The 13107-nt window shown below is 30.7% G+C and overlaps 1 protein-coding gene across 2 annotated transcripts; it reads right to left on the bottom strand.

Annotated features, from left to right (window-relative positions):
• Positions 1–2296: 2296 nt before the first annotated feature.
• LOC121123366 (pre-mRNA-splicing factor SYF2-like) lies at positions 2297–12675 on the bottom strand. Of its 2 annotated transcripts, XM_040718486.2 has the most exons (3): positions 12506–12667; positions 12256–12441; positions 2297–3341 (listed from the first exon to the last, which is right to left on the bottom strand). In XM_040718486.2, the coding sequence occupies exons 2-3, from the start codon at positions 12437–12439 to the stop codon at positions 2848–2850; spliced, it is 678 nt and encodes a 225-aa protein (XP_040574420.1). In that variant the 5' UTR covers positions 12440–12441; positions 12506–12667; the 3' UTR covers positions 2297–2847. The 2 variants fall into 2 exon arrangements, with proteins under 2 accessions (XP_040574420.1, XP_040574421.1); XM_040718487.2 differs by having other exon boundaries at positions 12256–12675.
• Positions 12676–13107: the final 432 nt, after the last annotated feature.

The following is a 13107-nucleotide window of genomic DNA, read 5'->3' as shown; positions in this document are numbered from 1 at the left end:
ATACCCTTTTAGGTATGAAGAAAATAAAAAATAGGTGAACAACTATCTACGTTTATAAATATAATACGGTAGACAACTATTACTATTAGTTAGTTTCTAACTTTGAATGACTGCATCTAATCATTTATGAATATTTTGCAATTTTCTTAAGATATGTAGTATACACCATTATCTTAATATTAGGTATATTTTTATTACAATCAGTACAGCGAAGAAATCGGTAAATAATAATATATTAAGACTTGGTGAATATTATTTTCTAAACATAAAATGCTCATGTGAAAAAAAATAAACTGACAATAAGATGTTAATTTGTTATTTATGTTGATGTAGAGTTCAGTGTAATTATCTTGCTAACAGAACTGAAGATGATGCATTGAATAAGCCTCTTTTACCTTCTGATTTTTACTATTTTCTCCGGAAAGAGATATATATTTTAGTAAATATTTGAATCATACTCGGAACATCAACTTTTCTAAAGCCTCCCCACTTTCATATTGCTTGAAATAGTTTGTAATACGGTCCAATAATAGTTCTACAACTAATTCATTTACAAAAAATAATATATATTTTTTTTAATGTTCCTTTAATTGGTAAGATGTAATTTAACTGAGTAAGTATGGGTAAACATTATACTAAAGCATTTACTCCATCAGACCTAAGAATCTTCTATGAAGTCCATTTAAATGCTGTTTATTTCCCTCTCTAGGAGCGACCGGGGTGTCAACTTATACACATGTAGTTCAAGAGAATCACTTCTCCCGAGTGTGTTGTCCATTGAGCTAGTTCTTCCCTTTACAAAATGGATATGAAACAATAAATAAGTAGCCTGTATGCGGAAAAAATAGTGGCTGGAAATCTTGCCTCATATATTTTGCATTATACCATATGTCCTTAACATATGAATAAATGAGGTTTATTTTTGGTTGAAATTGATTTTCCCTTTGGAATTTCCATCTCAAAATATGTCATATTTATTGCTATAAAATGTTTATTTTCTTCTGCAATAATGATGGAATTATATTCTTACCTCATGTTATAGTTTAGTATTTCCTAGAATAAATTATCTATCATTTCTAATGATAGTACTATCAGATTATCAATTCTCCTATTTAAATCGTTATCAAGTTTATTTATTTTTCTTTTTATTCTAAATATATTACCTATTTTGACTCTTCTCCAAATTCATTAGATAGTAAGATATGTTTGGTGTATGGATTGAAATTTTGGAGACTGATTCCATCAATTTTACAAAACAAACAAGCTTTTAATGCGTTTTATAGTAATACACATTATGTTACATATTCTGATTAAAACATTCCAAGGGAACATCACTTTTAACCAATATTAACAAAAACGGCGTATAAATCTCATTTGATTATATATTCAGGCGAAATATCCTGGAGGCAAAATGTCCTATGACAAAGTGGCTGAAGGAAAAATTACCTAGACCCGAAAAAATATAATGAAATAATGTTTAGGAGGAGAATAGATGTCCTCACGTTTTGTTAGATTACTTGCAATCAGCCTTTGAGAGGAAGTAAATAAATACAAATCCCACTTCGTATATATCAATTACATAAGCAGGATTGACTCCGATACCGATCATCAGTTCTTATCTTAGTTATTCATTTAAAGAATTAACCTTATAACTCCCTAACAATCTCCATTATCCAGGAGCTAACGCTCTTTATACTTAGATGTCCCCTCCTCAAGAATTATAATTATAAAAGATTTGGAAAAGAAAAACAATTCTTTGCGACCACTCCTTAAGACTCTCGGTACTAGAACTGATTTAAAAAAAAGAAGAAAAAGTGGATTGCCGTCATCAAGAACCAAACTATATTAGTTTTAAGGACCCAAGACTGAATTGGACATGACAGCAGCCTTCAATCCGAAATAAGGACGGACACAACACTACTTACATTTTCGAAAATTGACCTTATAGAGAGCTTGGTGCATCTTTGACATGAAAATTACACGGAACTGAAATCACAAACCAAAATATAGTGTGATCAGCTGTTACATAATTGGGTTCATCAAGACTATTCACAATTTCAGCCACCTGGCTTGCGTTTTACCCTTGTTCGAAGAAAATCTGAAAAAAAATGGGGCCTTTTAGCTTTGCTACTGCCCATCTTTGACGTGCGTTCAAACGTTACTGGGTCAAACAATCAAAAACTGCTGGGAAAGTTTATTTTAGAAAGATATCTTATCTTTCTAAAGCCATTTAGCGTAAACTGATTGCAATTATAGAACACAGAATACACATTATTAAAGTAATCTATTTGAAAAATAATTGATTTCGTTTTATTCATCTATTATATACATGAAAAGAAAAAAGAAGATAATTCTGTGTACAAAAATATACGAGTATAGTCTTTAAAAGCCGTTTCTCTCTCTACTTTTTTGACAAAATTAGTCGCTCAGAGCGTCGTGCATTTTTGACATGAAAATTACCGGAACAGAATTGACAATACCAAAATTCCTGGTGATTGTATGTTACAGTATCATGACGGTAAACACCCTTAATATTAGTAGCCACTTCGTTTGTATTTCCTCCTTCTCCGTAGGAAAAACTGTAAAATACAGCGTATTTTCTCTTTTTTGTATTTTTCATATTTGATGCACGTTCAAACAATACTGATTCAAACAATCATAAAACTGTCTTGTAAAGCTTTTTAGTAAGAAATATCATCTTTTTAATGCCATATATAATACAATTTATACAACGTGAGATACACATTACTAAAGCCATATATTGGAAAAATAATGCATATTTCTATTACACCTATTATATACAAAAATAAAAATAATAAAATAAGTCCGTGTACAAAAATATATAGTCTACACTGCCGTTCCTCTCTCCAAATTGTCCTTAATATCCTTGGTATATTTGCCATAGAACCTCTCCAACTTTTGGTTAAACTTCATGTTGCGTTCGTTGATGAAATCAATGTCTGCGTCATCATTAAAATTCCTTCTTCTGGAATACTTTTCTCGCTTCTTGATTTGATTTTCAACATCCGATGCCATGCGCTCAATGGCATCAGGCGTATCCTTATGTACTCCGTGTACCAAGGCCCCAGCACGAGCATAAAAAGCATCCTCTCCATGTCTCTTTTTATCATGATTATATATTTCCATATCCGGCTTAATTTGGGATTTTACAAGACTTTCGTATTTGCGGAAGCTTGCGTTTTCATATGAGCTGAAGCCAGGGTCTGGGTTCTTGTTGGACTTTCGGGCCTCTCTAGCAGCATCGTCTGCAGCAACATGACGGAGTTTTTCTCTAATTGGATCCTTGCCTTCATTTAAGCATTTTGAAATCCGTTCTTCCTCTGAAATAAGGGGAAAATGTATTAACATTTCAATCATCTGATAAATGAAGGAATTAAATAATAAAATAAATTGATGAGTTCACCAAATGTTTGGAAGCTATATACAAAGTGCTATATAATTATAGTCCCATGAAAAATTAATTAATTAATCACAGATTGTGGTTAGTTTTACGAAGGCGGTCCTCAAAGTAACCAACTTAAAAAAAAAAGTTTTTTTCTACATAATCTCCTTTCAGCTATACATACTTTTTTTTTTTAAATGGAATTTTATTTTTACAAAATTTTCAAAAAAATTCTTTGTTACTGTGTAACTTCGCTCAATACTCCATTGAAACTTCTTCACAGCACCGTTTTTGCTTCAGTGTGAGTAAACACACACCTAAACATATTTTGAAAATCCTACAATGTCTATTAGCTTACAAACTTTCAGACAACGATACACCAGTACTGCATTGTGGATTTTCTTCACAATTTCTGTGGTCGTCACCCCATTTGTTGAACCCTGTGATACTCGTCTTGGCAGCACGTACGGCCTCGTTTATTCTCAGCTAGCCAAAATTTTACTTTTGTAAACGAAGGAACAGACTCACTCAGAGTAGAGCCCAGTTAAGGTTTTTATTGGTTAGACTAAGGCCTTTCAATAAAAGTATAGTATTTGCCGACAGCGTTTACTATTGATGGCTTCCAAACCAATACTATACAACGTGGGACATTCAAACTTCAATACATAGTTTGTATTTTGTGTCCCTAATAATACAGGGATTTTAAGAAAAATGACTGCCATCTCTTAGTCAGGCCGGGTATTTCTGGAGATTTCTATCACAGAGTAGTATGTGTTAATATTGTTTTAAAGGTTTATTATTGTCTTACAATTGATCTTTAGCTCATTCAATGTATTTGGTGCTGTCTTGAACGACTGAATGTATACACCTTTTAAATAACTTGAAGCAAGGCTGCATCTACAGCGGCCATCAAATTACCTTTACTGAGCCTAAAAACTGCATTGGCCTCTCCATTGATCAAATACTACATCGTTAAGGCAAAAGGTCAAAAGTAAAGAGGGAGGCCAAAAGTGCGCAAAATAGTATTCGCACTTCATTTACAATATGGGCTTGATCCCAATCAAGCTGTAAGTTAATAGATACGCCAAGAAAAGGCTTCACAAATCACACCAAACTTAAGACCTCTAAATAAACAGACCTTATAACCTTGAAGGCATCCGGCAGGCTAAAATGCAGATGGCGACACGTACACATTATTGTTAATTTTGGAGTTTTTATTGTTCGTAGTGATGTTTACAGGAGCTTTATCACCTAGGAAGTCTAAGCCTCCAAATATTTTTTTCAAAAAACAAATTTTTGGTCACAGTTATCAATACATTATTCTTCGATAAGTTAATAATATAATTTTTGACTACTTTGATGATAAAAAATTCTAATTGACAAGTATATACTGGTGACTGGAAGATTAGCCCCATGAATTTTTGTCCTGGAAACTTTTTCTGTGTTACATATACAATAGTATAAATGTATTTTCACGCTTAGTCGGGCATAACATGGGTCTTCCTTCACTGGAAGTCCACTGTAATTCATTTTTTTAGATAGAATAAATTAAAATGAGGACATTTAAATTCAATTTGGATGCATAGTATATGAAAGAATTGAAACACGACTCGGTTGGGTTGGTTCCTTTTTCTCTGGCGATATTTACAAGGATGTTCCCGTGATGCAGTACCAGTTCCCCTCTTCCGTCATGACCCTCAGCAACCTCCCTGCTGTATTGCTTCCCTCAGAGTCTCAAGTTGAATGTGGAGATCTACCAGAAGTTCTTCAGGAACGTGGTAAAACCCTAGATGAACGAGGTGTCTAGGGGTAGGCCCTATATCTTCATTAGATCAAGGCACCCTATATCTGGCTACTCGAGAATGTTCATTACAACTGGTCACTTGACTTATGACCCTCTCATCTTCGGAGTGTAATCCCCTTAATTATTTCTTTAGGGGTATTGCCAAAGACACAATTCTTCAACTGCCTGAAGACTGGTATTCTGGAATGCAAAAATGCAATACAAATGACTTCAAGTGGAGGGAAACCCATTAATCATATAAATTATATGTAAGAAATTATATATTTTTTGAAATTCTGAGGCTAATACATAAAAAACTAAGGTCATATTTTGATCTTGATACACACACAAAAGTGTAATTTTGTTGGAGTGGTTGTTTTGTAGAATGTTAAACCTAAAAATTAAAGATCCAATCAAATAGACTTACAAATCAAATAAAAAAGTTAATTTATCAAAAAAATGATCAATTTAGCGATAGTATTTGTAAACCTTATAAAAACTTCCAAATATTACCAAAATTTAAATAAATATTAGGTTAAGTAAAAAGTTCTCGCTAGATGTCTTTAGTGAGCTATATCTAGCAAATAATACATTCCAACGATTCTGTTTTGGTAATATGGACGTCGAAAATGTCAATAAATAATGAAAATCGTCGAGTTGGACCGACATGTGAGCCCTTATTATATTGGCCCGGAACTGAAGATTACCAGAAAACCGTTTGGAACCATCTAAATGGGATAATAATCCTAATTATGTCAATTTTATTATCAAAATAATTCGAAAAAACCATCAGAACTTTTTACTTCGCCTATTACATTATTAATTTTAAATATTCTACATACACCTTAAAATATTATGATAGGTAACAGTGATTGAGTATTTACTCTAGCTGATTTTATTTTTGTACATTAGTCTAAATAACTCTTATTAGTCAATTGAATAGCCTATAGCAGGGAATTTCAATAACAATGAAATCAAGCCAAATTTCCTATCCAAGGCCTTAAAACCAAAAAAAAAAAATAATAATTAATAGCAGGAAATAATTATAATAACAAACCAAATACTAACAAAGTTAAACAAACCAACGTTGTTGTTCTTTTTATTTAACCCCAAGTTAGGACATTTGAAAGTTGTTGCTAATTGAACATACATGATTTAAGCGTAGCTTCAAAGTTTAGGCATCTATTTAAAATATGAAGAATATATTCTGCTACCCTCTTTTTCCCGGATATGTCTTCTTTTTTACATCATTCGAAGCGCACAGGATTTTTATAAAATCCAGGAAAAACTTGTTGAAAATCGACATAAAATATTAATTATGCCATAAGAAATTAGGAAAACAAGTTTTGATTAAAACAAGAATCAAAAATATAATTTATTAATATCCAAAAACGACACTGACCGGGCCACGTTTCCTCTTTTTTAGGAATAAAAATATGACCACCCTAATGTATTTCTATCGTTGCGTAATTATAACAAAAAAGTTTTGCAGAAAATGTGCATTCGTGTAATTTTTAATTTTTTCTGGTAAAGTTTCTTCTGAAGAAATAATTACTTAAATAAAATGGAAGAAAAAGGATAACGAGGTCCAGTTACACCAATTTGACATAATTTTTAGATAATCCTAAATTTAGCTATAAAAACCTGAGATATCCTGGCAGAAAAATCCTAATTGTAATACCTAAATGAATAAATCTAATTAACTAGTAAATAATATTGAAAATTAGTAGTGTTTGATACTACCAAACCTCTTATTGTTGATATGATTGTGAGAGATTGGGGCATATGAGGCGAATATACCTTGTGATGAAAATCACTATTTTTTTTCAAATAAAAAAAAAAATAACTTCTCAAATTTCTCTTTCTATGATTAAAGACGTGTATCCAGATTTTTATTTACACAAAGTTTTACTCTGAGGCCGATTTATACCAAAATTATATGGAATTGGTTGAAAATATAATGGTCTAAGATCGTTTTTGGATTTACAGACCGAAACCCGTCACTGGTTACCATTAGTGTTGTGTCAGTCCTTAGTTAGGACTAAAGACTGCAGTAGCATCCATTTCACTATCCAGTATAGTCCTGAAACTAAAAAAGTTCGGTCCTGCCTGACATAACTCAACTTTATTTTTTTTTATTTTATCAGTTCTAGTACTGACAGTCCGAAGGAGCAATGGTATTTAGGACCGGGGACTGATAAGAATGGTCCAAAGATTGGACTGGCTCGAATAAATAAGGATAAATTAAACCTTTTATTCTTTCATTCTTTAGAAGAGAATACATATGGATCAGGGGTCCACAGGGAGTGAGCTGGAGGGACTGTACCCCCAAAAAAAAAAAAAAAAAAATTAAGGAATTTTTTGTTTGTACTAAATTTTTTTGTTCAGGATGAAATAATTTTACGCGAGAATAGAGGGAATTTTTTTTTTTTAGATTTTTTTTTTAAACAGATCATATGGGCAAATTATGTGGCAGACAAAAATTTCAATATTTCAAATTTTTTGGTGATTTAATTTTTTTGTGAATAGCTGTGGATTTTCAATTTTTTCAAAAAATTTAATATGTTGAAACTATTTCAAAAAAAAAAAAAAAAAAATGGAATTTTTCATAATATTTTGTGAGTAGCTATGGACTTTTGAAAAAAAATAATATTTTTAGAGTTAATTTTTATAAAGAAATGTAGAACCCAGCCCCACCAAAAATATTATCCTGCAGATGGCCCTGTGAATTGATATAAGTATTGAGTAGTTACGTGTGAGTGTGATCATGAATAACAAAAAGTAACACTAAGGATTTCTTAGGGAGTTATCTTCTGGATTCATGCTGCAATCATGTGTAATTTGGATTGTCATTCATGTTATTTTAATTTTATAAAATAAAATGTTTAAATTTTTTCCATGAATTGCAATGATTAAGGTTCATTAATTAATGATCGTCTCTGACTCTATAATTCTCAGGATTCTTTTTTTTATTGTACAAAAAACTGATTTTATATATTAAATATCTCTAAAATTTAATTATGTAAATAAATATCTATAATCAAAATATTTACTCATTGTTTTTTAACAGTCGAGTTGTAATATTTTCCATACTTTCATTTGACTATATTTGCAAATTAGATAATACATTCTAATATGGAAGTATAGTTTATCTGCAGATATCATTCAATAATTATACTTTACTTGCTAATTTTTTAATGAAACGACGTGTGCATACATATCTTCATTAATTAGACGTAGTATGACAAAATCCATTCAAATTAACATTTTACAAACTCCCGTAAAATACCTGATATTTTTTCAACCGTCAACAAATACGTTGTCCGATAAAATGAATGTAGTAAAAGGTTACGAACAAAATGTTTGGGTAATATTGTTGGTTGGTAAAATTGTGGTGTACATTATCATTGTGAGACAAAACTGCTGTTGGTAATATTATCGTGAAACAATATTATTGTGAATAATGTCATTGTAATTATATTATATAATTCGGGGAATCAAACTATTGAATGATTTTAAAAAAATTCTCAAATAATACTGAAACATACACCAAGGCTGTACAGAAGAAGTGCCGAGTTTAAACTCCAACGCGGCGGCGTTTCTAAGCATCGAGTGCCCCTTCTAATATGCTATACTGCGTGTGGTAAAAAAATCTTTACACTTTTAATCTAGAACTTTATCAAGATATATTTCAGCAACCAGTTGTAATAGGGTATGTCAATAAAATAAAAATAACTAATATGATGTCTTGGCTAACCTAACCATCGATGTAGCCCCCCTTGGCAGCAACGATGGCTTCGAGGTGGCAACGGAAGGCCTTGCACCCTTGTAGATGTAGTCCTCAGACATGGTATCCCAGTGCTGGTTGACGATGTCCTTGATGCTGTTGATATTTGGGTGACAGACGGTGCAGGCCTTGGACTGAACATACACAGGAAAGCAGATTCTGTGGAATTTTTTAATCATTCCATAGTTTGATTGCTTGAATCACATAATATAATTGCAAAGGAATTGCACACAATAATATTATCATGCAATGAAACTACTCATAATCATATTGCTCACCTTTACAATGATGTTGCTTCACGCTGATATTACTCACAATAATTTTGCCTCAATAATAATGTACACCACGATTTTACAACTAAGGTTTTGTCTGCAATAATTTTACAGAAATAAGAACAATTATTTCACTATTCATTGACACTAAATAATAGATTATGTTCCTTGACAATTGTAAAGCAAAATAAAAATGACATTAGCAATTATTTTCTTATTTATCAATTGTAAATAATGGTGTAATGCACATATGTATTTATTTATGTGGTTCATAGATTTAAGTTTATATTTTTATTTTGTCTTAATTGTATAGCCTTATAATATATTTGATAATTGATTAATTTACTACGATTTACACTTTTTACAATTATATACTTATAAATATCTAGGTATGTAGAAAAAAAGTATGTTTTTAGTTGACTACTCTCATTGGTCAAAGGTTTTTTCCTAAGTGGCTCTGCTTAGTTCCAGAATACCATAGTAGTTATAAGACATCAAAGTCTAAAAAATTATATATAGTTATTAATTTTCTTAGTGTTTAGGTTTTGTTATTCAATATTTTCATAACTTAAAAAAGTTACATCATCAACAAAAAAATCCAGAAGAATATTTTCCCTAATTAAAACATTTTAAAATAATAACAGAACACCTATATTTGCTAGAAATTCTTGACGTTGAATGTGATGAAGAGCATGATTTTGATCGTTTTATATTTTGGCCAAATTTTCAAGTGCATGACAAACCAATTGGTTTCTGAAGTAAATGATAACATTCAAAAAGATATAAAAATAACTTAAAATAAATTAATAACTAAAGAGTAATAAAGGATTTAAAAATTGAATAGTGAGGATTAAAATGATGATTTATTTCATTGCGAATATTAATAATGTTCTTCAAGCTTTATTGTCTAATTGTATAGTACAATATTATTATTAATATTGAATAAATTCACAACAATCTACTCTTATTTACAATAATATACCTGTCAATGAAGTAAAAACCTAAGAATGACCCCTTCTCACACAATTTATCATTCCTTAAGTTAAGTATTCATTGATTGTAGATATTCCTTCGAACACAAAATTGAATGGAATAAACTACCATCGATGTATTGAATGTCCATGGGAATTACTTCAAAAATGCAATAGCTACTTGTGACAGTATCCGTTGCTGGATCAAGAGTATTAAAGCATATAAATATTGGACGTCTAAGATAAAGGCTTGAAACTAAATTATCTGAGATAATGGATCTAAATTAGATATACAAGATGCTATTGATTTGAAATTCAAATTGGGAAACCGTATTCATAAAGAAATAGCTTACGTAGTAAAGGATATTTCTGAAAACGAGTTATTCATCTCACTAAACACTTGTATTAAGTTGGGAATTTTACACCCTAATTTTCCTTGTCCATTAAAAGAAGAATGGATTGATCTATCTTTAGTAAGTGAACAAAGTATGAAAAATATAAGGAATCTCCACTATAAATGTAAGTATAGAACTTTAAATTCAGATGAAATCAGGGATGGATTATTAGAATATAGACATTAACCACGTGGGTGTGGATACTCATCTAATTAAATCATTCATGGTCAAAACCTTCGATCAAAGGTTCCTACATATAAAATAGCAATGAAGAAACCAATAAATCAGACTAAATAGACGATGTACGTACAAAAAATCAAAATCATATTACGACATCAATTCCAATAATTTAATGCAATGAATAATAGGAAGTAGAGCCGGGTACAAAACTCAATTACAAAATTATGAGACAAATTTGGAAAAGTAATTTGACGGAAACACCGAATATATAAAACTTATATGGAAAACGGAAAGGTATTTGGACAAATATCTTAAGAGTCACCAGCCAAAGTGGAAAGACCAAAGAGCCGACTCCGAATATACCAAATAGAAAAATAAATCTTGATACCAAGCCAATTAAAAATTAGATTAAACTTAAATTATTTCTTTATTTACATTTGAAGGAAGAGAGGTTGTTGTAAACTTTCGATATATAACTTCCGTTTAAATAACTATATAATTAATGTATATTATATTTTGTAAAATTGTGTAAGATAGAATATATAATCAGTTAATTACAGAACGTTAAACCCACCATTACAACTGGATTAATATGAGATACCCTAATATCCATTTTACCATTCATACTGGATTACTTTGTTGTGACATGTGACAGTAAATTACATGACCTTTCAGCCTTATTTCATTCAAGCTAATTGTGCCACCCATGTGATAAATGTAAATATTTATTATTTTTACTTTTAAATACACAGTTTTTTTAAATTGCACTCTATTAGTGGATTAAATTTACTGTGCAAAGAAAGAAAAAATATTAAACATAGAACACAATGTGGAGAATTATGTTTGTGATTATAAGCATTTCTTTCTAAGATGACAAAAGTTTTAGTAACATAATACAATATATGAAATGGCTCAGTGGCCCAGAGCCAAAATGATACAAACTAATTGGGTGTAAGTTTTATAAATGTTTCTGATTTTGTCATTATGCTTCTAAATCCTCAATTTGGAGGAGGTGCATCCAGAGTTGGGCCAACTTTGAATTTGGTCAAACTTTGCAAAGTAGGAGGTCCTATATGAAGCTTAATAATTGGTTGCTCACAATATATGAGCTTTCTAAGCATTTAATCAATAATTTAAAAAAAAAAATAATAATATTAATTAGTATCTAAATAAATAACAATACATTAATTAATTTCATTTATACTAATGTAACTTTCATTACCCTTAGGCTGTGGTAATCTAGGTATATTGCAGGTTTTCAAAAAAAACGTACTATTTCAAATATTTTTATGTGTTATAGATAATTCAAATAATTTTGAATGCACAAAATAAAGTTACATCTACTACGAAAGTTCTAGCAACATGACTATCATAGATTAATAAATACAGGTGATTTTGAATAAGTATCTCATATTATACCCAGTTGTTTATATATATAAAATATGGATTTGATAATATAATTACCTTCAAGAATATACTGTGCTCTCCGTTTCCTCGCTTCAGCTGATTTGGGCTCCTTGAGCCGCCGATCCTCTTCCACAACTTCAACTCGATTCAACTGACGTGCTTTATTCCTTTTCATATGCAATTCTTTCATCTTCTCCCTTCGAGACGCCATACGAGCCTCAAAAGAAGTCGAATCTGCCATTTCTATAATAGTAATATCAAAGTAAAAAACACCACAGATGAAGCCAGAGTAAATAAAAACTTTTACTTTAGTCAATGGTCCAAACCAAAGGAGCAATCACAGTAACTTCATCGACAAAATCAAATATGTCAAAAATAGAGTATTTTTATTTATTTATTTTCTTTTCCGTTGTTGATGATATGCAGCTGTTGAGAAGAATGAGTGAAGAAGCGGTTTTTAAAAGTAAGCTTGTCTCGAACTCTTATTATTACAGTTATATTATTCATACATAATTTAACAACTGGCTTTTTTATATAGCATATGATTACTTGATTAGTAATGCAATGTCGAGAATATAAGGTCACACATAGGCAGGCTCGTAGCTTGTACGTAATAAAATATCAAGTATTTAATAATATTTTATCATGATAAATGTTAAAGTGGTGCAATCTCTATTTATGTACACGCCTCAAAATACTGCTTGTCACTTCTTAATGAATCATTTTTATTCTTTTGATACTAACAAAATGCGAATAAGATATTATTTATTGAGTATGATTGATAGAGTGATTTAAAGTGACTCATTAAATTGCTAACAACAATTGTGTATTAAACTGTTAGTTTAGAGTTTCTTTAATGGAGGAGGGGAACAGCTCATTTTATTGAATAACTTATGTATTCAAGGCCAT

This window comes from Lepeophtheirus salmonis, unplaced genomic scaffold (assembly GCF_016086655.4).
Source record: "Lepeophtheirus salmonis unplaced genomic scaffold, UVic_Lsal_1.4 unplaced_contig_3058_pilon, whole genome shotgun sequence".
NCBI lineage: Eukaryota > Metazoa > Arthropoda > Copepoda > Siphonostomatoida > Caligidae > Lepeophtheirus > Lepeophtheirus salmonis.
Note: the sequence above shows the minus strand (reverse complement) of the source record. Positions and strands in the feature narration are given on the sequence as shown.